The sequence below is a fragment of the Symphodus melops genome (genome assembly GCF_947650265.1).
Source record: "Symphodus melops genome assembly, chromosome: 5".
Taxonomy (NCBI): Eukaryota; Metazoa; Chordata; class Actinopteri; order Labriformes; family Labridae; genus Symphodus; species Symphodus melops.
The window spans coordinates 29,382,755-29,407,735 of NC_136695.1; the positions used below are offsets into that span (position 1 = coordinate 29,382,755).

General features: G+C 46.4%; 1 protein-coding gene across 1 annotated transcript in view; it reads left to right on the forward strand.

Moving 5' to 3' along the window:
* The first annotated feature begins 12,686 nt into the window (after positions 1–12,686).
* cspg5a (chondroitin sulfate proteoglycan 5a) overlaps positions 12,687–24,981 on the forward strand; it is a 41,681-nt gene continuing 29,386 nt past the window's right edge. Inside the window, 1 exon segment of the mRNA XM_079344903.1 lies at positions 12,687–13,538. Coding sequence (XP_079201029.1) covers positions 13,439–13,538 — 100 coding nt within the window. The 5' untranslated portion in view covers positions 12,687–13,438.

The following is a 24,981-nucleotide window of genomic DNA, read 5'->3' on the forward strand; positions in this document are numbered from 1 at the left end:
CTTTTTAAATCGTCGAGACTTTTTGCATCAATGGTTCAAAAAGGAATAATTTCATTCTCCAAAAATAAATGACTCGACAACTTTTTCCACGAACGATTCTTTTCATGCACGTCGCCGTCGCCTCGTTCCTTAAAGTCACTAAACTGAGTCCAGGACGAAACGACACATTTCAGGATTTCATCTTCGGCGTTTGGACTCTGACACGCCCCCGACCACACGGTTCATAAAAACACGCTTTAAATCTCTTTTCTCAGAAAAAAGTTCTTTCAAAGAACTAATGTGGGGAAAAAAACAACCAAAAAACGGCGTGATAAAGACGTTTTATAAGTTGTGACCTCGAGTTGAGGAAACAGAAATTGAGTCGTTACCACGGCAACCGGAGTGAAATATAATCTGTGGCTGTATGTCCCTTTAAGGGCTTCCATAGTGTGATACGAGTTTGAAATCTGAAACGATGCAAAAGTCTGAGACTACGTTAGAACACACACACACACACACACACACACACACGGCCCGACCCTGCCACAAGTCACTGGACGACCACACACACACACACACACACCCCTAATCTCCTGCTGACCTTCACCCGGCCTTTACAGCGAGGGAGACGCCGTGGCGGCGCTCGAACACGATGGCGCTCTTCCTCAGCGCGGCGGGCTTCTCGATGTTCGTACTTTTAGGTGCTGATAATGTAGCGAATCGAACCCCCACGTCCTCTCGACGGGCCGAACTCTGAACACCTCTGCTCACGCTTACTGCTGCACTACCTCGCTAAACCGCGCCTCTCTCACACACCTTTGATCGTTCTCTTTCGCCACTCGCCACGGGAAAACCAAGCAATATCCTCCTTCCTGTGTGTCCGCTCGAACACGCCGCTGTTTGAAACGTGAAGCAATACGAGAACCTGTCATCAACACGAGGAACGACCACCCATCTATTTATTTACAGAGTCAAAAGTTACCATGAATTAGTGAGTCGCCTTCCCGCTTGCCGCTTCCACGTGTTCCCGTTTCTTTCCAATCTTAAATCACGCCACCCGGCACTAAACCGCCTCGCTCAGCTTCTTAGATGTGGGGTTTCTTCGTCTTGTGTGATAAGGAGCGGATTATTCTCGCAAAGACGTCATGTCGAGTTTGAGAAAAAAAATTTTTCCAGACACATTCGTTTATGTCCGTGCGTTTTTAAGCTCATTCTGGCGTTCGGCTTCAACATGCCGCCACACGCCGCCTCGATTTCTATACGATTTAATTTAATCATTAAAATCAAAGTCGATTAATTTAACCGTCAACGAATTAATGATCTTAACTTGAGCGGCTAATCTCCCTGCAGGTTATAAACTCGTGTCTTTGTGACCTTTGACCTCTAATGACCCCGCCCTCTCTCCTCCCCGCCACCGTACGCTAGCACTGTTAGTACCTCTGCTACCTCTTCCTCCGCTCATCTGCTAGCTACCTCTTCTAGAAATCTTCCTCTCGCTCTCTGCTACCTCTCTGCGCGCCTCCCTTCGCCACCTCCCGCCGCTCCCGTTTCCTTTCTCTCTTCTTCTTTATTTTATTCTTTTAAATAAGTTCCCCGCCCACACGACTGCTGCATCACCCCGCCCCCCCACCGCCCGCCTCTCCATGTCGTCTGTCAGAGGAAGAACACGCATCAGAACACACGTACGGTCATGTGACACCCCCCCCCCCCCCCCCATTCAGGCTTGTTATATAACATCACTTAAATATGACTTACATATATGGTCTTTAACCGCTCCTTCTTTGTGTAATGTATTTTTAAGGAGACGTTTTGTGTAGATGGAAGTTTTTCTCTGTTCTTTGGAAGTTTGTAGCATTTGTTTTTCCTTTTTTTATTTCCTCTGAGGTCTGTTGGTACTTGGACCTAGACACTGTCGAATAAACTGTGTTTTGTACGACCTCGATGTCCCGCATGTTTCTTTATCTTTGACTCATTTGTCGTGGTTTTTGAACGCATGATCTCCGTCAAAGGAAGAAGAGTGTTTGAATTTTTTATTTTTTTTTAATCCAGTAGATGTCGCTCTTGAGCTCCAGCATGAAACCAAAACTACCTTCTGTCTCAGATAAGCCGCCGCCCCCTCCACTCGAGCTCACACGAAGGAGCAAGCGGCTGATTGTGTCCTGCACTCAATATCTGAAGTTTGGAGCGCTCTTGGGTTAATCCTTTCACCTGGAAAACCTTGAAAATATTTCAAGTCTAAATTATTTTAAAGTTTACTGGGGTGGAAATTTAACAATCTAATTTAACTTTTTGATTCTTTTGAGGAATCAACGTAGCAGCAGGACGGTACGCACTGGTGTAGAGGATACGTCAATAAAAGCGGACAGACCAGTTGCAGTAAACGGAGGCGGGGTTTAAATTTTCATGTTCGGGTCATTAGATTGCTCTCAAACATGGCTCCTCTTCCCGGCCTGTTGGGGGCATTCAAGGAGAGAAGATGTTTTTTTCTGCTGAGCTCTTCATCCAATCCTAATCCCTGCCAACCGACCGGCTCTGTAATCTGGACGGAGAGAGGGGGATTTCTCCGACCGAGCAGATTGTTGTTGGGTCCGGAGGGTGATTACAGGAGGGGGGGCGGGGCTAAGGATGAGACGGCGGTGGAAATGTTTTATTTTTGTAAAATAGCAGGCGATGTGAGGTTATATCTGAGCTCTGTGGGAACGATGATTGTGCCGGTACGCACGCCGGCGAAGCTGACATCCTAAACCCTGAACTTCACTAGCGGAGTAAAATCGAGACATGAAGACGACACTGAGCTGTAACCGTTGATACATTTAAATTAGCCGACATTACAAATGACATTTTTTAAACGTGTTTATTTTTGATATTTTATTCTAGGGTTGGTACTTTTGGAGCGAGCCTCAAAGTGGACGCTCGATGACTCCCTCTACCTGCTAATCTCTATCTGCACTGGAATTACTGATCGGCGTGTGCGTGTTTTCAGCAAATCTTTTCAGCATGTAGTTCGATCCAAAACAACCGTTGCGTTACAATAGATTGGTATAGTGATGAATGTATTTTTGAGGGCCAACCCGATAGAAATGGCGCCGGTGGTTCCTTTGAAAAATTCGCCTATGGGATTTTTGCATTGGATTTTGGATCATTGCAGAAAATAATCTGTGTGTCAAACACGTTTCTGATGTGATACTGTTTAGTTCAGTTGGATGATCGTTACAGATGAACATCATTTATATGAAGTTTGAAGAGTAAATGCAGCCAAGAGAAGTAAAAAGCTAATTATGCTACAAGCTAACTACACCGCGGTTGGTTTATTATGACGTCACGACCGTTATGCTTCATCGATCTAATTAGCGGTTTTGACAAGCTAGCGAAACCGTAGCTTTATAAATTGTTTATTTACCTAATATTTACAATAGTTTATAAAAACATGACCAAAGGCTGTAAGGAGGATTAGGGAGAGAGTTCCCGGCGTGATGACGTTTAATGTCTGCAACAACCACTGTAGTCTCAGTTAGCTATTCATTAGCAACCGCCATTTACGCGCAAAAACTTTAAAATGCACAAGTGGGGTTTTAGCTAACGTAGTTTATCTCATCTAGCAAAACGTTGACATCTCTTCAGCTTGTGTTAAACAGACTCTATTTCAGGAGTCTAAACACAAACCCATTAAAAATCCCCATTGACTTTTAAAGTTAGGAGCCCATGGCGCTAAAATGCTAACTCACTTCCTGGTTTTAGGACTCATTAGCATACCAGTCTGTAACTCAGAGCGGTGGTTCTCAGGACCCAAACGTGGGTCTCGTAGTTGTTTTCAGCAGGTTATGAACATGAACAAAAACATGTTGGTTCTGTTTCTTTGTTCTTTCATATTTTCATTCATCAGGATTTTGTCATGATGGACTCGGTGGAGCTTCGTGGGCCGGGTGAGAATCACTGGATTAGCAGACAGGCGAGCTGCCAGAGAGCCCTGTTTACATTCTGCTGACGCTCCGTCTGAGAGTATCTGTCAGCAAGTGAAGAAAAAAAGGGTTGAATGTTTTACACAAGGGCATCTTAAACCTGACACATGATCTCAAACTTTGACCTTTTCATTCACCAAACCGTCTGCTGGCCGCGTGCAGCCGCGCTGATGTCACACGTCTTTTAAACGTAGCTGTGAGTTTAGTAGCTCTCTGAGGTTTGGCTGTCTTCTCCTCTGATGCTTCGATGATATGAGCCAGGCTGACAGCAGTGATTGACACGCGTCTTGAAATCTGCGATGAGATGACATCCTGATGGAAGTTTAGCCGCCTCCCATCGGTCTGCGTCGAACTCGAGGGCGAGAAGAAGCTCCTGAAGCCAACGAGACTCCGAACATGTCAGGATATTTTTACGACTGAAGCGTGATTCTTTTCATGATCTCGTTCTCTCGATGTGATTCATGCTGACTGCTGAAAGCTAAGATTAATTTCACGTCATGTAATCGGAACGAAACAAATCGCCTGAACTCTAATTAGTATAAAGTGAAGAAGAGCCTGACTGCAAATGTTCACAGTGAGCGTGTGTGTGTGTGTGTGTGTGTGTGTGTGTGTGTGTGTGTGTGTGTGTGTGTGTGTGTGTGTGTGTGTGTGTGTGTGTGTGTGTGTGTGTGTGTGTGTGTGTGTGTGTGTGTGTGTGTGTGTGTGTGTGTTTGCGTGAATACACACTCTCCAAGCATGTTTCATAAAAACACGCTCCTCCCCTCCGGCCTCCCACATCTGCACTAAATCTGCCACTACTCATGAGCTTTCCACTCTTCATCTCAAGCGCTCTGTTTCCATCTTTCTCTACATTTTATCTGTCAAACTTCGACCGTCATCGCTCCTCTTATTTACCACCTCAGGCGTCGTCGTCGTCTTTGCTCCCGGCCCGCATGGCGTTACTCTCTGCGGCCACACCAGCAGCTGGTGACACGGACGCAGATTTATGGCCACAGATCTGACGTGGTTTCTCAGCGCTGTGTTTGCCCCGTGTTGTTCACCTGAAGCCTGTTTCTATCTCCGTGTTTGTTTGTTAGCCTGTTAGATGGATAACAGGCGTGGAAGGAGGGGGCTCGACTTTCAGCAGAGCTTCTTACATGCTTCTCAAAAGTGGAGAGAACGGTGCGTTAACGATATCCACATCCGGTATTGAAATGCTGAGCTTGCAAGCACTCGATGTCATACTGGAGATCTAACAAAACAGACATTTCCCCGAGTGTCTGTGTAAGGTTGATCACACCAGACTCAGGATTCCCCTTCAGGTGCCACTCAAGCAGAAACATCCAAAACAGACAGAATCAAGCTGATGCTTAGGTGCACGACCTCGAGTGTCCACAGAGGATTCAGAGACCTGAACAGTCCTGCTCTGATCTTTTCTCCTGTCAGATGCATTTTATGTTTCACTCCACATTCATGTTTTTCATCAGGTGTGTGTGTGTGAACCTTTACCCTTTTGTTGGAGGAGCTTGTTGCTATAGCGACGGTCCCTTGGCAACAGCTAATGAGCCCGTGGCGAGCCTGCGGTTACGTCTGGCAGGCAGGTATAGGTGACGGTCGAGGTCGCACGGCCAGCGATGACTGCACATGTTTAGAGATCACGAGCACCTGCTCCACCGAGGAGAAGCCCGTCATTCAAACTTCATAAAAACCCACAGATTCTCATTAGAGCGCCGTGTTGAGGACTCGCTGGTCGTACGCCACCTCAGGGTCCGTCCTCTCCGACAGGGTCAGTGTCTCCACTGAGAGGAGCGTCATGTGTGAGCCACCAGGTCAGGAGGGTTTCAGGAGCGGGCTTCCTGAAAATGTCAAATCTCCACAAGGCTGATAATCAGAATCAAAATAGTTTTTTTTATTGCTCAGTACATTTACAGGAGGAATTTGTCTTGGTGCAAAAACCTGTTAATTTACATGTAAATATATGTTATTTTATTTCTGCGAGTGTGTGTGTATGTGTGTGTATAATTAATGATTGTAAAGTGTGTGTGTGTGTGTGTGTGTGTGTGTATTTATGAGTGTGTGTCATAAAAAATGTAAAAGGCTAAAGTAGGGCACGGCTCCGTACGGCCTCGTGGGGTGACGGAGCCGTGCAAAGACACATCCCTCCTCTTCCTCTTTACGCTCATCCCTTCCCCTTGCTTGCTCGCCCTCTCTCTCTCTCTCTCTATTTTTTGTTTTAAAGATTTATTTTTGGGGCTTTCATTGGAGAGACGGTACACTTGTTGCCTGTTGTCTGAAAGGTTAACGTCTGTCTGATGACGACGACAAAGTCGATGGCGGTCTCGACGCTGATGATGCTTCATCGTTTGAGATTCAACGATCGTGGATCCCAAACTTCAGCAGAGTCGCCTCTATGATCATTTATAATCGTGATCATGACTTTGTGACACAGCTGTGTTTAATGCTTCACTCTGATTGGCTATCGATCGATCAAACCGTCACTAAGAGAAGCAGGGCGTTGCTAGGGAGGGAATATCCACGATTTGTAAAGATCATCGATATTTCTAACCAAGGTTGCTCATCCCATGCCTTTATTTTGAAAGGCAGCAGATAGAGTAGGAAAGCAGGGAGAGAGAGAGTGGGGAAGACGTGCAGGAAAAGGAGGCACGTGGGATTTGAACCCTGGGACGCCCACTTGAAGGACTACAGCCGCTGTACACGAACCCATCAAGGAGAAACTTTCTCAAAAGTTTGAGTGTAAATGTGAATCTCAAGATGCAGCGTTGCTTCACGCTCAGTATTAGAAAAACAACAACAATCGGTTGTTATGGCCCGTTGCTATGGCCCGTTATATAGAGATAGAGAAGCTCGGTTTGATTAACATGACATTTAATAAAGTCTAATATAATGTTTAATAATCTTATCTGTCAATAAACGGTTTGTATTCATGTATCTTACTGAGCAGCACGAGCTTACATCGTTATCTGTGTAAATAACAAAACACAGGAGCGCCTGCTTACATCACAGTAGCATTAGCAAACATTAGCCATGAGCTAAAATTAGCATGCTTCTGGAAGCTGATCCCAGAGTGAACTCTTCACTTGTTACAAAAGGAACCGGCTTGTAAACTCTTTTTCTTCTTTCGCCCCTTTTCATCCCTCCATTATTTAATTCCTCTGCTCGTTCTTGTTCTATGAATATCCATCATTTTCTTGGGCACTTCGTCCCTTTTTTTCCACTCTTTTCTATTCCTGGGCTCAGATGGTGCAGCCCGCTGTGTTTGCTAACCAGAGCAGAAATAAACTGTTTATGCCTCCTCTTCATAATCACCTCCTCCCATTTCTGTTTCCCCAACACGTCATGCTTTTGAAACATGGAGAGAGGTTAGAACGCAGAAAGCTTTACAGACCCATGCAGAGCTGGCTAAACACTGAAGCTACAGTGTCCACCACATGCAGAGCTGGCTAAACACTGAAGCTACAGTGTCCACCACATGCAGAGCTGGCTAAACACTGAAGCTACATTGTCCACCACATGCAGAGCTGGCTAAACACTGAAGCTACAGTGTCCACCACATGCAGAGCTGGCTAAACACTGAAGCTACAGTGTCCACCACATGCAGAGCTGGCTAAACACTGAAGCTACAGTGTCCACCACATGCAGAGCTGGCTAAACACTGAAGCTACATTGTCCACCACATGCAGAGCTGGCTAAACACTGAAGCTACAGTGAGAGAGGTTAGAACGCAGAAAGCTTTACAGACCCATGCAGAGCTGGCTAAACACTGAAGCTACCGTGTCCACCACATGGTGACCTGTGTGAGAGGAGGGGGCGGAGCCAGTTCTCTGTGATGATTAGAGTTTAGACTGCAGTACTCATATTAAAAGTCGTCGTTATCAAACCAAACCATCATCATCATCATGAAGGTCGAAGGTGTTCATAAAGAGCTGGGTCTTTAGCTTTTTCTTAAAGGTGCAGTTTGTTCCACCACCGGGGGGCGACAGAGGAGAAGAGTCGAGTGAACGTCTGAGGACCCTGTTGAGAAGGTTGGATCAGACGATGTGTTTGTTCACCACCTTATTTGCCTCTATGAAGGTTTATTCTCTGATGGGCCCACTGCCCAACAGAAATGTAGTTTTGCTTATGTAAATTATGTAATCTGAATTATTTTTGAAACTTCATTTTTGAACCTTCATTGGCAGAGCGTCGAAGGCTGGAGGGAGTGAAGACCTGGATTAGAGAGTTCAGGTGAGGAGGAGACGTTCTGAAAGGTAGATTCTGAGGTCTGTTGATGACGAGTCGTGCTGCTGTGTTTTGTATCATCTGCAGGATCATCAGTGTTTGCACAGGTTCAGCAGGAGTCTGCTGGTTGACATGAACAGCTGCACACGTGTGTGATCAGAAACTGTTCCTACCAAATGGAGCGTTGAAATCAACAGAGCTGACCTGGGGTCATTTTGTGACCTACATCTTCCTCTATACGTTCAGACTGTATTGTTGAGAGTCTAATTAGCGTAGCGTACTCGGTAACAGATACGCGTTAATGAGAGGTCAGAGAGGCGGGGAGTTCATGCACAGTTACTCTGACCACGTGACCCACTGATCGTGTAAGGCCTCGGCGTTCTTCTTTTTTGAGCACCAGTATCTTTTTTTCAGCTGTTTTTAATAAGCAAAAAAAAGCCGCCGCTTGGAGTTAAAGCGCAGCACCCTGCCTCTTTTTTTTTAGTTTAAAAAAATCGTTTGACGTTTCAGAAAGTCGCTGTTGGCGTCACTTTTTTCAAAATAAACGACGTTCCTCGTGTTTGTTTGTTTGTTTTGTTGGGTCTCCTACAGATCGTGTCTTGTACCCACATCCTCCTCGCTCAGTGTCTGATAACATGCAGTGAAAAGCTAAAGAGCAGTGTCAGTCATACGGCGGCTGTTGTCATGGAGACAGGATGGAAGTGTAGCACGTTCTCTTCTCGGCGCCTGAAGCTCCAAAATATTATATATCTGTTTTTTGTCCTCCCTCGATGACCTTCTTTTTAAAAATGTATTTTCAACTTTATTCTTTTTTTTTTTTGTAAGAATTATTCTTTTATTTTCGTAACATTGAATTTGAAGAATAATGAAATTTGACTTGTCGGGAAAAGAAATGAGTGTTTGCTGAATGATGGAGCTTTCACTGTTTGTTTAACTTTATTGGAAAATCCTTTATTGTTGTTCTGGGTGATGAAAAAGGAGGAGGAGTTAAATATATCACCGTGTATCGAAGTTTTCCCGTGTGGCGTGGTGGCGTGGGGATGGTAAAGGTCTCGGGGTCTTTATGTTTTCAGAGGTGAAGAAGAGATTAAAGGGCACTAATCCATGTGTGTCCCCACGGCGCCGTCACAACAACAGCACATGATAGCTGTGAGAGGAATTAACCCCGAAAATACTGGAAAACACCGATCTGCCAGACGGCATTAGGCCCTGTGTGTGTGTGTGTGTGTGTGTGTATGTGTGTGTGTTCACATGATCATCAGTGCAGTCCTTTAAATAAAACCGACTTCAGGCCTAAGAATCGATCCACGTCCTGATTCCTGCAGCTCACTGTGACATTCACATGTTCACAGATTGGTTAAATAAATTAAAAAAATCTGATCAGTTTAGATTAAGATTTTTTTTTTAATTGTCATCTGTCTGCTTAATTACTGCCACGTTATTTCTGTTTTAGCAATATTTGAATTTTTTTTGATTTTCCAGGGAGCCTTTTGAAAAATCTGGCGACGGACAACAGATGAAAATTAGCCTTTTGGCTAACTGCTATATTTAATGTCCCTTTAAGATAAAAATAAAAACACTGTACAGGGGTTGGATTATTTTTTCTGACTAATTCATTTTGATTTAGAAAACAGTGTGTGTTATCCGTAGTGTAGTTGACCCGTGTAACAGTTTGTCAGGAGGCTTAAAACCCGCCGTTAGTCGTTAGCTTGACTCAAAGTTAGCCTGAGACAGCATTTCCAGCACGGAGACCGCCATCCATGAACTGACTTTGTGCACGCTGCCCCCTGCTGTATCGGCTGTATTCACACACAGATCAGCGGGAGAAGCGATCGAGCTCAGACACGGCATGAAGCAGTCGGGCCTAATGTGAACTCGGCCTTACATGCAGCTAGCTTAGCATAGCATAGCTGCTGTTTGGATAATAGCCCTGATTGTGAGAGTTAAATTACCTCTGAAGATAACAGCCAGAAGAAATGAAAGTCTAACCACGGGCATGAAGCTTTATTAGATTCTGAGGATGTGACTGAAATGTGAGTAGAACTGAAGTTCATAACAGACGGGCGAATCTTCCCGTTATTGTTCCCGTCCGACGCGGCTGTCAGCTCGTATTCAGATCACGCAGTGGAAGAGATAAAAGCAGTCGCCCGGCGAAATCAGATAAAAGCACGAATGAGCAGGAAGGTCGGTATAGTCTGCTCGTAATGAATGAACTGATGGTTGTGTGGATCTGCACCCGAGGGCCGAGCGAGGGAGGTTAATGGAAACAGAGAGAGAGAGAGAGAGAGAGAGATATGACAGGTGCCAGGTAATTATTCAAGAGCTCGTTATGATGTTTAAACATGTTAGATGTTAAGTGTGTTTTAATGCAGCTGGTCATATAGAAATAAAGAGACATAATTGTGATGACTTTTGTTTGTTTGGAGCGAGATTGAGTATCAATTAAAAAAATAAGTGTTACGGTGATAGATTGAGTCGATAAATCTAAAGTTTGAGACTTTAGCTTCACTGTATATGACACGGACGAGTCTCAGTGACATCACTCGGCGGTTTCACAACACCCAGAAAAAAACCCTTGTTGGAAATGGGTCCTAACGCAGGAGTCAGCAGGGCTTCCTCGTCTTTTGGATTCAGCCTCAAGTGGACACTCGAGGTACTGCAGCTTCTGCACTTCTGCTGCGTCATCAGTTTTGAACCTCGGAGGTTTGTACATGAGAGACGTCAGTAAAGGAAGAAACTGGATCTGTGAGGAGCAACACGACAGTGTACCTGCACCGTCGATCATTTACTGGGACAAATAAAGTTTTTTTAATTGAATTGAGTCGGAAAACTGCACCGAAAAAGGAACCGACAAATCCTGAATGTCAAACATGGAAAGAAGAAAATAAAAATAATGTTTAAATATCATTTTAATGGAAACATCACAAAATTAATCGTAATGTGCGTTTCATCAAACTCACATTTTCTAATGTGCAGAACACTTTGCTCCTCCTGGCAACACACACACACACACACACACACACACACATTCAAACAACAGACTGCTGATACACACACACACACACACACACACACACACACACACACACACACACACACACACACACACACACACAAAACATCGCCTGTTGCCCGGCCCCTCCCTCTCTCTCTTTATGCTTTTTTTTGTGTGGAAGAATGCCCACGACCCCCACCGCCATCATTACCCCCAGGCCCTTGGGTATTCATCACCATGTGCATCCCCCCGATTTACCCCCCAAACTACCCCCCCACCCCCCAACGATTACCCAGACACCCCTAACACCCCCCCTCCCCCCTTTTGTTTACTCCTCTGTGTAACACCATTAGACAAAGCTGGTTGTTTTGACGGCGTCAAACACCACACTTAGTTTATTTTTACTTAATCTCAAATTGCTTTATCCTCACTTACAACACACACACACACACACACACACACACACACACGTACGTGTTAAGATCCTTTAAAACAGATCGAGATACCTCTGGGAACAAAACAATAAAGACAAGCAGAGCAGAGGGGGCACTATTGGGATCCAACACACTCAGATGGCAAATGACTGAAAGCTTTAGGAAAACAGAGGAGGGGGGGGGGGGTGTTTGGGGAGGGGGGGGGGGTGTTTGGGGAAGTGAACAGAGGAGGTGAAAAGATGGGGAGTCTGAGAGAAGAAGGGGGATGTTTTAGGAAGTAGCTGGAGGAAGAAAGGGAAGAGGAGGTAAAGAGGATGAAAGACGAAGAGAGATGGGAGGAGAGGAAACATCAGGACAGAATCTGAAGACGATAAAACACAATTATGTTTGGGTGAAAAAGTCATGAAAGACAACGAGAGTGAAGAGGGAAAGTAGGGAATGATGGAGTGTCTGGAAAAGAGGGATTGAAGAGACAGGGAGAGGAAATGGAGGAGAGAAAGATCCTGCAGGTTTTTGTTTTGAAAAATGTCAAACAGAAGAGAATAATTACAAAAAGACTGAAAGAAAGCTGCAAAAGTAGAAGAAGCTTAGGGGACGGAAAGGACGCATGAAAGGCCAAATCAGAAGGATGAAGAGTTAAAGAAGGAGGATGGGAAACAGTTCAAAGAACAGAGGGGTGCTGAAACAAGTCTCAGAGGAGGATAAAGGTCTTTGGGAAGAACAGGAAACGTTCTGGGGAAACTGAAAGGACGGAGGAGCATCTTGGAAAAGGTGCAGGACAGAGGAAGAAGCCTCTGAGCACACGCGCAGGTGTCACTGATTGAGATGACGAGGCTTCATGTGGGTGTGGCCAAGTTTGACCTGTTCATTCTGAACGTGTTGACCTGTCGTGCGTCCATGTGGCGTGGCCGACACGTCTCTGAGCGCGTGCTCAAGTCACAACGACATCTCGTAAACTCTGGAAAGAATGATTCTGCGTCGTGTGATCAGCTCTGTGTCAGTTTTTCCAACTTCTGACCAACCCAATCACTCTACCTGTTGCTGTGACGTCACTCAGAAAAATGAAGCGAAGCAGAGGAGGAGAAGTTTGAAGACTTTAAACCTTAAACATAAAGAAAATGAGGCGCTCAAAAAAGCATGGTCATGAAAGGAAACGAGTCCAGGAGAGGAGAGCAAGTGTGAAGAAAAATGAAAAGAGCAAAAGAGTGAATAGGAGCAAAAGTATGAGGAAGAGGAAACACACTTTAGGGAGTAAAAACAGGAAAAAGGTTGAGTTAAAGGAAAGATGACAAGGAGGAGGAGGGAAGGAGGGAAGCGTCTTGGGAAAAGGGGGGGAGGAGGGAGGGATGAAGTTCGGAGGGTGGGGGGGCATCAACAAGCCTTCACCCCTCCCCTCCCCTGATGATCAGAAGGCTGCCGAGCGCGCTGCTCTCCTCCTTGTTTCCCTCTCACCCACAAAGTGCCCGAAAAGCACCGATTGGTTTCCGAGCCGAGCCACGGCGCGCGTCTCAACCACCCCCGCCTCCAACACCACCACCACCACCACCACCGCTACCACTCCCACCCTCGCCTTCACCATCTCCCACCGCCGTCTCTCTGTGCAATGGAGCCGTAAGCAGCCTCTGTGTGCTGAACTGATCCGAGCGTGTGAACCAGCAGCGGAGACAGCTGAGACCAAGCGGCTATGGAGGAGCAGCGCAGGGAGGCTGGAGTCTAGACTGCACGCAAATCAACAAGACCCCACTCATCCGGATTACTTTTTGCAACATTTTTTGAACTCTATTCTCCCTCTGTCAGAAGCGGGATTTCGTTTTTAATTTTCTCTGCTGATCATCTCCTATTGCACGGCGAGGATGCAGGGGAAGGAGGCGAGCGTGTTTTGCACGGGATGCTGGAGACTAATGCTGCTGTCGTTCCTCCTGGTTCTGCACTTGATCCCGCTGAGTGTGCACGGTAAGAGAAAAACCTTTCATTGTACACTTTGCAGGCGCTTTTTTTCCCTCAATGTTTCCTGCAGCAGCTGCACGTCCTCTCTGTGGATTCAGGGTACCTAAACACACTCCCACAGTGCAGCCAGAAAGGAGGTCAGTAAGCCGGTTCACAGTGTAGCATTCACAGAAAATGTCAAAAACATCACTGCAGACATCACTATTGACATTTAACTGGAAATTAATGATTGGATGTTTTATAAACTGCCCTTAAAAAACGTGCGTAACACACAAAACAGCAAAAATCTCCCTCATGTCATCCAGACGGAATATTAGATTTTAACATTTGATATCAGTGCCCAAGGGACAGAAAATGTAATAATGATGTTTTTATTGAACCCTTTGTTCCTGCAGGACGAGTCCAGAGATGTCACACGAGACAAAAAAGCGCATAAAGCGAAATTAGGTCACAATAAAGACTCCAGTTAGACGCTCCTAAATCCTTCTGAATATGATGGAGACACAAGGGGAGGCGACATTTAGGTCACTTTCAATTCACTGGACAAATTGCAGGACGGTGTTTCCAGTAGCGTTAGAAATAATTTTATAAGAATCTTTTAAAGGTTTTTTTTTTTTTTTCACAATGAGGTCACTCTCAGCTTCATGCTGAGCCGTGTAGATCAGCACGATGGGGTTAAAGAGATGCCGTTTAACTCGATCCAGACGCTCAACAAACACCGATAGGACACGTCAGGAGGAAATCAGAGCACAATCAGGTCACTCAATGCACACCAGGGTTCACTATGAGACACTGTGTGTGATATTAAAGGAGAAATTTGGAGAGATGTGATGTGAGAGTGACAGCGGCCAGCCGATGCAGTAAACCGGATCCCCCGGAGGCGCACTGGCACTACAGCGACACAAAGGCGAGGATTAGAGCCCGGGGACCGGATGAATAATTCATGAGGGGGCTCTGGACGCACATTCTGATACACACAGAGGGAAGAGAAGAAGAAAAAAAACATGATTAAACGTTGAAAAAAGGCCTCTCTTTGTTTGAGAGTCATTGCGCGCGGCGGTCAGATTAACGATGCAGGAGCGAGCGCGCACGAGATGAAATCACTGTGGCGTTATAATCCAATATAATCTGGCTGATTCTTGTCATCGCATAGGCTGGCAATCATGGTGTGTGATGACAAGTTGATGTCCAGTATAAAAAAAAAAAGGGATTTTAATATGCGCGTGTGTGTGTGTGAGAGAGGGAGGGAGTGTGCGCGTGCGCGTGTGTGTGAGTTAATTCTGCAAAAGAAAAAAGTCACATCAGGGAAACATAAGAGTATTGTCTCTTCTTGGATGGGGGGCGGGGTGCGATGGGGGAGCACGGATCAGATTTGAACCCGGACTAATAGCCTCTCCTCACATGGGGCTCGCGCACTTATCATTTTATGTTCCCATGAAACCTGAAGACACACACGCTGGGTCCAGTTCTTTAAATCTTCTCCAGGAAGTTCAGCGCAGATGAACTTGAAGCACCTGTTACTTTCAGCTCGTTCCATCATTTCTGACTTTTGCATCTGTTTTGTGCTGCAGCAACATTAAAGCAAACACTGCAATGCAAACAGAACAGCGGAGAAATGAGTCTGAATGTTCCAACCAGACAGAAACATCTCTCCACTCTGTGAGGCTGCACGTTGGCACGTGGTGCTTTAAGATAAATGATGCTCAGCAGGTGTTCTGACCTCTGAGTGGACTTCTGTATAAAACCTCTGAGTGAATGTTTCTGCAAAACCTCTCTGTAATTCAGGTTTTTGAATATTTGAATGCAGACGTTTCCTTTGTCTATTTTTGTTAAATTGTGATCATGTGATCGTTATATCCTCCTTCATGACCTCCTCTCAGGTCTTTGTCCTTTTACTCGGGGGCAGTTGTGTCTGCTTAAACCCAGCTGGGAGCTAAACAAAAAGATGTTGGCAGATCTGGTGCAGACACATTAAAACAACCTTGGGCTAACCCTGCACCTCCACCACCGTCACACGCTACAACACACACACACACACACACACACACACACACACACACACACACACACACACACACACACACACACACACACACACACATGTGCTCGCTTCACCGGTGAAGTGTGGAGGCAGCAGCTTGCCCCACATCTGTGAGAGACGCTCAGACTCCAGCTTCAACTGAGACAAGAAATCCTGTCAGTCCTGTTCTGTCTCTTTTCTCTGGTGGCCATTTGCAATCCTCCTTCTTTCTGTGTGTTAAATATCAATGATACACCGCCGCTGCCATCCGTCCAGTCCCCTCCCTCCTTCCCCCCCTGTATGTTAAGGAAGCAGAAAGCTGATTGGTTGGCTATCAGTTTCTGATTTCTGCACTGAAATTGATGCACGTGCATCCTTTTTTGATGCCCTTCTCTCCTCTCCTTTCATCTTCCTCCTCCTCCTCCTCCTCCTCCTCCTCCTCCTCCTCCTCCTCCTCCGTGTCTCTGCCGCTCTCTGGCCTGCTGACACAGATCTGCTCGCTGGCAGATCATCTTTGATGTGCAGTGGGTTAATCTTCGAGCCAAATCCTCCCACCATGACTCCACTAACCCAATCTTTTCATCGCAGTGTAGGCAAAAAAAAAAATAATACACACGCATTAAAAGAAGAAATGGACAATCCTCAAATGTATGCAGCTAACAGTTCTGGTTATTTCTGAACAATGGCTCTCTGCACTCCCTCCTCTGCATCCTCCCTGTCGCCATGGAAACCACACACATCCTTGTACACCAGCTGGCAGAACAGCGCGTTCATATCCCCGTCATAAATTCTTCGCAATTTGAATTCCATTAAGGCTCAGAGTGTTGGTTGGACGCTGCGTGTGGTGTCTCGACGCCATCTGACCATGCATGTATGCGTGCGTGTGTGTGTGTGTGTGTGTGTCTGTATCTGTATGAAGACACCGGCTATGGGTGTAGTCCATCATTACCAGTGTTAATTTGCAGATCATATCACTCCTGGTGCTGCAGTATTCATTATTTCTGCTTAATTATTTCATGAGTTGCGTTCTATTGTTGGCAGTGTCAACATCAACGTTTGTGAAGGCAGGGAAGAAGACAGCGATGTTAAAGAGTGTGACATCATGGAGACTCTCAGTTTAGAGTCCCTATATCCACCAAGGTCTTTTACCTTCAGGATTAATGATATTTAACATTTTTAATTTCACAGCTTGTCAGTGCAGAGCCAGGAAGACGTCCATGACACACACAGGTTTGAGACATGGTCTAAACAGCAAACAGGAGGAAGTCTTGTTCACACCTGCACCTCACAGCAGAAGACTATTGCTGGGGAGGAGATTTAAGAGGCAGGACATGACGTTAAAAGAAAGACACAGAAGATGCAGTTATTCATTGTCAACTAATAGCAGAGAAGAAGACGGAAAAAATAACGAAGCAGTCGTTAGCGTCTACGCTCGAGTGCTGGTTACAGGTTATAAACGTCACCACACCTTCCTGCTCACTTGCTGCATTCTCATTTCAGCTCATCCAACCCGGGGTTTGAAAAAAAGAGGCATTTAAACGTGCAGCTCACCCCCAAAATATCAAAAAAAAAAAAAAAAAGGTGTGCTCGGAAAAAAAAGGAGCAGTGAAGACGCAGCGCTGAAGCGTGTCATGTCTTGCAGAGTAATTAGCAGCAACAGTCGTGTGTGCAGAGTGACAGCAGACGGGAAGACTGCAGTGATTTACATTATGTTACAGTGATGACTCACACGTTTCTGTCTGCTGACTCTTCTGTGAGTACACGAAACAATGAACCTCGGAAACTTAAAGGGGGAGTCGGCTTGGAAATGCAACATTCAAATTAGGCCCCGCCTCCTGGACTCATCGCCACGAGAACGCACACTCCCTGCAGGATGTAGCGTTTATGTTTACTCCATATACCTTCACTGCAAGCTAACGCGTGCTAGCACAAGCTAAGGGTGTTAGTCACCTGCCTTTCCAGCAGGAAGTAGACCAACCAGTCCAGGTCAGCGTGTTAAAGAAAACTCAGGGTTCACCCTCGTTTTAGGACGAGCTTTATCCACTTGGTGTTTCTCCTCATTCTGATTATATTTTCTCTTCTTTGCCGCTTCGTCCACGTCTGTCAGATTAGCCAGTTTGGAAAGCGTCCAGTCGTTGGATTATATCCACTCCTAAACTCACCTGCTGTGCTGTCATTGGCTGGAGGAAACACACCAGCTCCGCCCAGAAACACAACGACGATCCAGGCAGAGGACAGCGTCTCTGCAGACACAGTCCCCACCTTTTACTTTAGGATATGTCTGTATTTAATTTCTTTAAGGAAGAAGCTACTGACTCCATCTGTAAGGAAAACTATTTGGCGTGTTCACTAAAGAAATTGTCACATCGAGAGCTAAAAATCCTTCCAGCTTCATTCTCACATGAAGGATGCAGAGTATTTTCTCCCTGGAGATCATGTAGGGACTCTAACTTTTCCCCCTGCGCTAAATTCAGATGTGTGAGCGGCTATTATGAGCTTCATCCCAGATAAATCTGTTGGTTGTGATCCTAATCTCATTTGTAATAGCTTTCCTCCCACCTGGATCTGCCTGCAGGTCAACGTTAGCATACGCGGGCCGCGCGCGACCAGCTGTTGGTTTCTCTCTCTGTGCTGCTGCATGCAGCTGGACTGCACTGTTCAGGATGCATGTTTGTGTATTTACACTTTATATGTGCAAAAAGCGACACGCTGAAATATCTGCACAAACCTGAAACAAGCACACACATTTACTGAAACTTACTAAAGCGCTGTGTCATGCTCGAGTCCCCGCGTGCAGCCGTTTCTCCTCAATGTCATCGCCCAGTCAGCCTCCAGGTGTGTGTGCTGCAGCTCGGAGGCACAGGTGTGACAGCCCCCCCCCCCCCATCAGGTGGGAGAAGGTCATAAAACAACGGAACAAAGTTTCACGAGCACAGGGAAGAGCTGCTCACGCCGTCCTTTCGGCTCAAAGTCGAAACAATTAGCGTACAGTATGTGTGCTTTTCTCTGTTAGCAGTGCTGAGTTGGCGTTCTCAAACTCTGGCTGCCCTTGAAGAGTAATTTACATGTTTGTGTGTGTGTGTGCGTGTTCATGTAGGTGGTTTATGTGTGAGGGAGAACTCATCTTTGTGTTGATGCGTAGGCTTGCACCTGTGTGTGTGTGTGCGTGTGTGTGTGTGTGTGTGTGCTACAGTTAGCTGCTGTCTTCTGTCTACAGCTGTAAATGTGTGTGCATGCGTTGAACGTGGTGTGTAGGTGTGAGACTGTCTGTGTGTGTCCTTGCCGAAGCGAGTCATCGAGTTCACACTCATGCAAGCAGCTCCTCCCTCGTCTCCTCCGTCTGAAGAGCGTGCACGCTGCTCCTCCCTCGTCTCCTCCGTCTGAAGAGCGTGCACGCTGCTCCTCCCTCGTCTCCTCCGTCTGAAGAGCGTGCACGCTGCTCCTCCCTCGTCTCCTCCGTCTGAAGAGCGTGCACGCTGCTCCTCCCTCGTCTCCTCCGTCTGAAGAGCGTGCACGCTGCTCCTCCCTCGTCTCCTCCGTCTGAAGAGCGTGCACGCTGCTCCTCCCTCGTCTCCTCCGTCTGAAGAGCGTGCACGCTGCTCCTCCCTCGTCTCCTCCGTCTGAAGAGCGTGCACTCTGCTCCTCCCTCGTCTCCTCCGTCTGAAGAGCGTGCACTCTGCTCCTCCCTCCTCTCCTCCGTCTGAAGAGCGTGCACGCTGCTCCTCCCTCCTCTCCTCCGTCTGAAGAGCGTGCACGCTGCTCCTCCCTCGTCTCCTCCTTCTGAAGAGCGTGCACGCTGCTCCTCCCTCGTCTCCTCCGTCTGAAGAGCGTGCACGCTGCTCCTCCGTCCTCGGCTCCTTTATACTGCAGACTGTCATATTAGCATTTAGTTCTAAGCATTACACTCCGCTGTGAGAACACACACACACACACACACACACACACACACACACACACACACACACACACACACACACACACACACACACACCTGTCAGGACTCTGCACAAACAGATTCAACAGAAAGACGTGTAATTAGATTAGTAGATGTTTGGATTGTGTGTGCAGGGAGCTTTGGGACAAAGAGATGAGAGATGAGGGGGGGCTTCAATATTCTTCATTTAATCTTTAAAAAATGTAAATGTCTTTTAAAACCAGCAGCTGATACATATCTACATCAGTGTGTAACCACAGGCTGATTTGGCAGTACACACGATGCAGCTTGTACAGATCTCCACTGAGACATCTGTCACTATGGCCGCTGCTTTTGTTCGTCCACAGGTGCAGTCTTTGAGTCCGGAGCGAGCTCGCGGCCGCAGCCTCAGCTGACCGCCATGACTTTATCTGATGTTACCTTATCTGTTGGCCAGTCGTTTTATTGACAGTCATTATGAGTCTTAACTTTAAAACAAATGTTCTAGGAGTCGCCCTCGTCCAGCGACACACACGCTCGCTGCCTCTCCCGTCTCTGTATGTATGGTCATAGTCCACCTCATAGTCCCACCTGGCAGTTTGTGTCTTTGTTTTGAAGAAGAGCTGCGAGGCGACGAAGGTGGGGACAGGTCGGCGAGCCCTTGACTCGCTGTGTCTCCTGAATGTTTGCCGTCCGACACAGGCCACCGTGATCGCCATCGATCGCTTATATAATCACTCCTGCGAACTCTGGGTCTCGCCCCGTTCTTAAAACTGGAGCCAGTAATTATTTTTTTGTATTGTGTTTATTTTCCCCTGTACATTTAAAATAAACCCATTTTATGATGCACATGTAGTTGAGGGGAAAGGATGGCGTGAGAGTGGAAACACACATGCATACATGCTAACACACTTGAATTTAAATTGACTGGCTGTTTCTAAAGCAGGTCAACGTGAGGGGGAAGCTCTGCCTGTGTGAGTACAGATGCATGGATGCACACACATGACATGCATGTATAAAACATGTGCACACAAACACACATTTTAAATCGTATGCATGGCCTCACACCAGAGCGCGCCTGCACACGTCGTCATACACAAACACACGGCTGAGCTCACTTTGTGCAGTCGGCTTCTTCCTAACCAGAAGGTTGAGGGTTTGATTCCCAGCTCCTGCAGCCACATGTCGGCGGCGTGTGAATGTGTACAAATGGGATGAGTTACTTCTTCACGCAGCAGCCTCTACCATCAGTGTGTGAATGAGGACACGTGACCTGCGGTGTAACTCGGGGTGCGGTCACACTGTCAGCCCGTACCGTGCCCGAGCACGCTTCGACCTGAAGGTCCAGTTCTTTAGGCGGCCCGTTACACCTCATGCACGAGCACGCGGGTACACGACGCTGACGGCCTTCATTACAGAGAAATCCCGAGTAGCTGTCATGTGGTTCGTCGACGTGCGGACGTGGACACGGCTGCACCGAGCACGCTTCATGATAACATAAAACATACATGTGCTGTATTACCACGTTATGTCCATGAGGTGTCCTGATGCAGTATGACCACGGCGGGTCATACAGGCGCAGCAGGGGGGCGTGACCGCGCTCAAGACGAGGTCGGGTCCATCCACCGTACGTTTCCACCTCCTCATATTTCAGCCGTTCATCATACAGACAACACGTCACTATGAAGTGTGTGTGAGAGTGGTTGGGGGTGATAGTGTGTGTGTGTGTGTGTCTTTAATGCATGTGGATGCAGATCTTGTTTCCATGGCAACACATCCTTCCACCATCCCACCACCTGTGGATTCATGTGATGGACAGAAGAGAGAAAAAAAAGGAGGGAGGAGGGAAAAGAAGCAAAGAGGAAGAGAAAAGGATTCACTGGATAGGAAGGAGGAGGAGGAGGAGGAGGAGATGAAGGAGGAGGAGGAGGAGACGGGGCGAACAAGCCAGGAGGAAGAGTCGGGCGGAAGAGGACGAGCTGGAGGAGGAGGAGGAGGAGATGAAGGAGGAGGAGGAGGAGGAGGAGGAGGAGGAGATGAAGGAGGAGGAGGAGGAGGAGGAGTGAGAGCGGCGGGTGTAAAATCGATGCGGTGGTTTTTCAATTAAAGCTAAATGTGGAGCGATGCATTTCCTCTTTATATCGATATTAATGAGCAGCGTTCAGTAAAGATAAAAAAACCTCATGTGTTATTCATCAGTGAGTTAGTGTGGGAACGAGGAGCGAGAGAGTGTGTGTGTGTGTGTGTGTGTGTGTGTGTGCGTCGCTTTAGGTGTTTGAAGCTAAAATCAATGAGAGTGAGTTAAAGTCTCTCTCTCTCTCTCTCTCTGTCTCTCTGTCTCTCTCTCTCTCTCTCTCTCTGTCTCTCTCTCTCTCTGTCTCTCTCTCTCTCTCTCTCTGTCTCTCTGTCTCTCTCTGTCTCTCTCTCTGTCTCTCTCTCTCTGTCTCTCTCTCTCTCTCTCTCTGTCTCTCTGTCTCTCTCTGTCTCTCTCTCTGTCTCTCTCTCTCTGTCTCTCTCTCTGTCTCTCTCTCTCTCTCTCTCTCGCTCAGTTCATCCTTTTCAGTCACAGCTTTCCTTCAGTTTGTTTTACCTGATGATCCTTTAAATCTACGACAACAAAACATCAGAGTTTAACACGGGCGAGGAGGAACAGCTCTAAGTTTGAACGCACACACAGGTGACAGGAAGTGACCAGAGACGCTGACAGGAAGTGATCAGAGACCTCTCTTCTTTGGAGTCTCACTCAGCATCATCAGTGTCATCGTGATCGGGATCCAAACTCTTCACCATCAGAACCTGATTCCACAGAAACACATGGAACTGGTGTTTTTATTTTAAAGGGATTATATCTCAGGATCAGTTTGTGGAAGGTCGCCAGTTCAAGTCGCAGTCAGTTGGTCTGCCAGCTGGAGCCAGGTCACCTCCAGGGTCCTGCCAATGTGCCCTTGAGCAAGGCAACAAACCCTATCCCTAACCCACAAACAATCAAACCTCGCTATTCGACTGGAGTCCCCCCCCCCCCCGCCCCCGTCTGGGTCAGCAAACTGGCTGGCGGGCCTCAACTGTCACAACCAATCAGCTTCCTCTTTACAGTCTGTCACCGCCAATCAGAGCGTCCCGACTCTGTGGGTGGTTTAGTGGCTTCCCCTCTCCGACAGACAAAAGGCGAAGCCCGAGGGCCGGCGGCTCGCCAGCGCAGGCTAACTGCAACTGGCCTTGAGGCGCCATCACCCCCGGACAATCAGTGTGACACACACACACACACACACACACACACACACACACACTGTTGACGTGCCAAAGTCTTCTCATTATGAGCATCCACACCCTTCACAAGAGGAACTGGAAGCCACCCCAGTTACCAGTGGGCTATACTGGCAGAGAGACAGCACACACACACACACACACACACACACACACACACACACACACACACACAGTAACCAATGTAAACAAAGTAACAACCTCCTTATGTCATGCTGCATGGTTACCTCATGTAACATGGGAGAAAAACAAAGAGGCTCCTTTATTCCCTGCGTCTGGTCTCATTTGGGTCTCAGCCGGTCCGTCCAGGACCCAGACCGAGTCTGACACCCTGAACTGACTCGTCCTGAAGCGACCCGATCCGTTCTGGTCGGCCAGCTCTGCAGCCCTAATTGGGAGAAAAATATGCTTGTCATTGTTGGTGTGGAAAGCCTTGAACGTTTGAATAACTAATTGCAGGATCGTGTTTCGTGAACTTGAAAAATCAATTTTGCCGATTCATTTATTCTTTTATTGATTTCTGGAGAGTTATTTTTCTTGATATTGTCAAAGATACCGACACAAAGTTCCAATTACTTCCTGATGGCATTCAACAGGAGCCAAATACTGAACGCCACCGCTCCAAAGTGACGATTTGCTTCTTTTGTTGGTTTCATGTTTGAAGAGTGAATATTTCCTCGCTTGTTTCTGAACCTATTTTTCCAATATGGCGGAAATATTGGAAATCTTAACTTTCGATGTATCAAGAAAGAGAGCGGGTTCAACTTCACCAACAGCCAATGTCAAAAAACTTAGTGTGAATGTCGACGCGTTTCACCTCATGACCTTCATCAGGGTCATCGCCGCCATCGTAACTGATCAACCAAGAAATACACCAAGACGTGTTGCTCAGATCTTTTAGACTTCACGCCAACCTGTCAGTCAACTCAAACACTCTCCTAGTTTTCACAATTTTTATTGTTTTTATTCATCAGGAAAAGTTTTCAACCTCAATGGGAGTCAGAAGCAACTAAAGTTACATCGTCTGTTCTCAGCCTGGATTTAAAGTTCACTTCAGTTATTTATTTTTTGTCTTTTTAAACTAACAAAAACAGAAATCGGATCTTTAACGCAGCTGTAAACATGTTTGTTCCTGCTGTTCACACGGTTTTCTTAATACTGGTGTTCATGGGGATTTCTTGGCTTTTACAGGCTGCCCCAAGTGGACACTTGAGGAACTGCAGGTTTTTTTGTTGGTTGCTTCTTAAACAAAAAACAAAACTCAGTGTCCTCTGAGGAAAGAAGCGATGATAATGTCTTTTTATCTTCAACACTCAGATGTAGGTTTTAACTCTGCAGGCTTGTTTTTTCTTTTTTTAATGAGTTGTGTGATGGCAGAATTTAATATTGGCTGTTTTTTCATGACTGTAAAAGGATCTGACTCGTCGTTCAGAAGCTGATTTGTTCATTCTAATCTGCACTGTGATCACTAAAATCACGGCTCAGCGGGTCTGTTATGAACTCATAAAACCAAAGACAACGGCAGATTTGGGATTTCTGGTCTATTTGGATTCATTGCCTTTTTTATTTATCAGACGGAACCAAAGAGAGAAAACACAGTTATTGTTTATTCATCGTGACTTTTGGCACTTTGACTCGTTTATTAAATCCAGTTAAAGCAAAATAAACTGACAGCAAAGAAACATTACTTCCTGCAGTGCATCAGAGCAACTCCAACAACACAGCAGTTGTGTAGTGAAAATGTTCTTCCTGGAGCCTTCACAGAGCTGCCATGCTGCTCCTCAACCAGCTGTCCATCAGGAGGGTTCTCCTCGTTAATCCAATTAGGCTAACGAGGCGGTGAAAGGGAGACATCTCTACTTAACTGGAGCTCAGTCCAGGAGTGCACGCCGAGGGTTTTGGCAGACTGACACCATTGAGAGCTCCCACAGCACCGCTGAGTTCTGACAGTGTGCGAGTGTTGTGGACCAGTCTGGTTCTGAAGGATTATGAAACTTTGCAGTCCAAACTTTAACTTACTCTTGGTTATGAACAACAGTCTTTTTAATGTTCTCTCAATAAATCAATAATCATCGCATCGTGTAATCTTATATATAATCCACATCTTACATTAACAGTATGTCATATGGTATCTTATCATACGTAAAGTATTTTATCTTATCGTCATCCGACCCTTTGGTTAGATTTAAGGTGTTGTGGCGTCTCGAACCCGTCATTTCGCTTCTTAGCGTCGTCGCTTCTTAGCGTCGGTT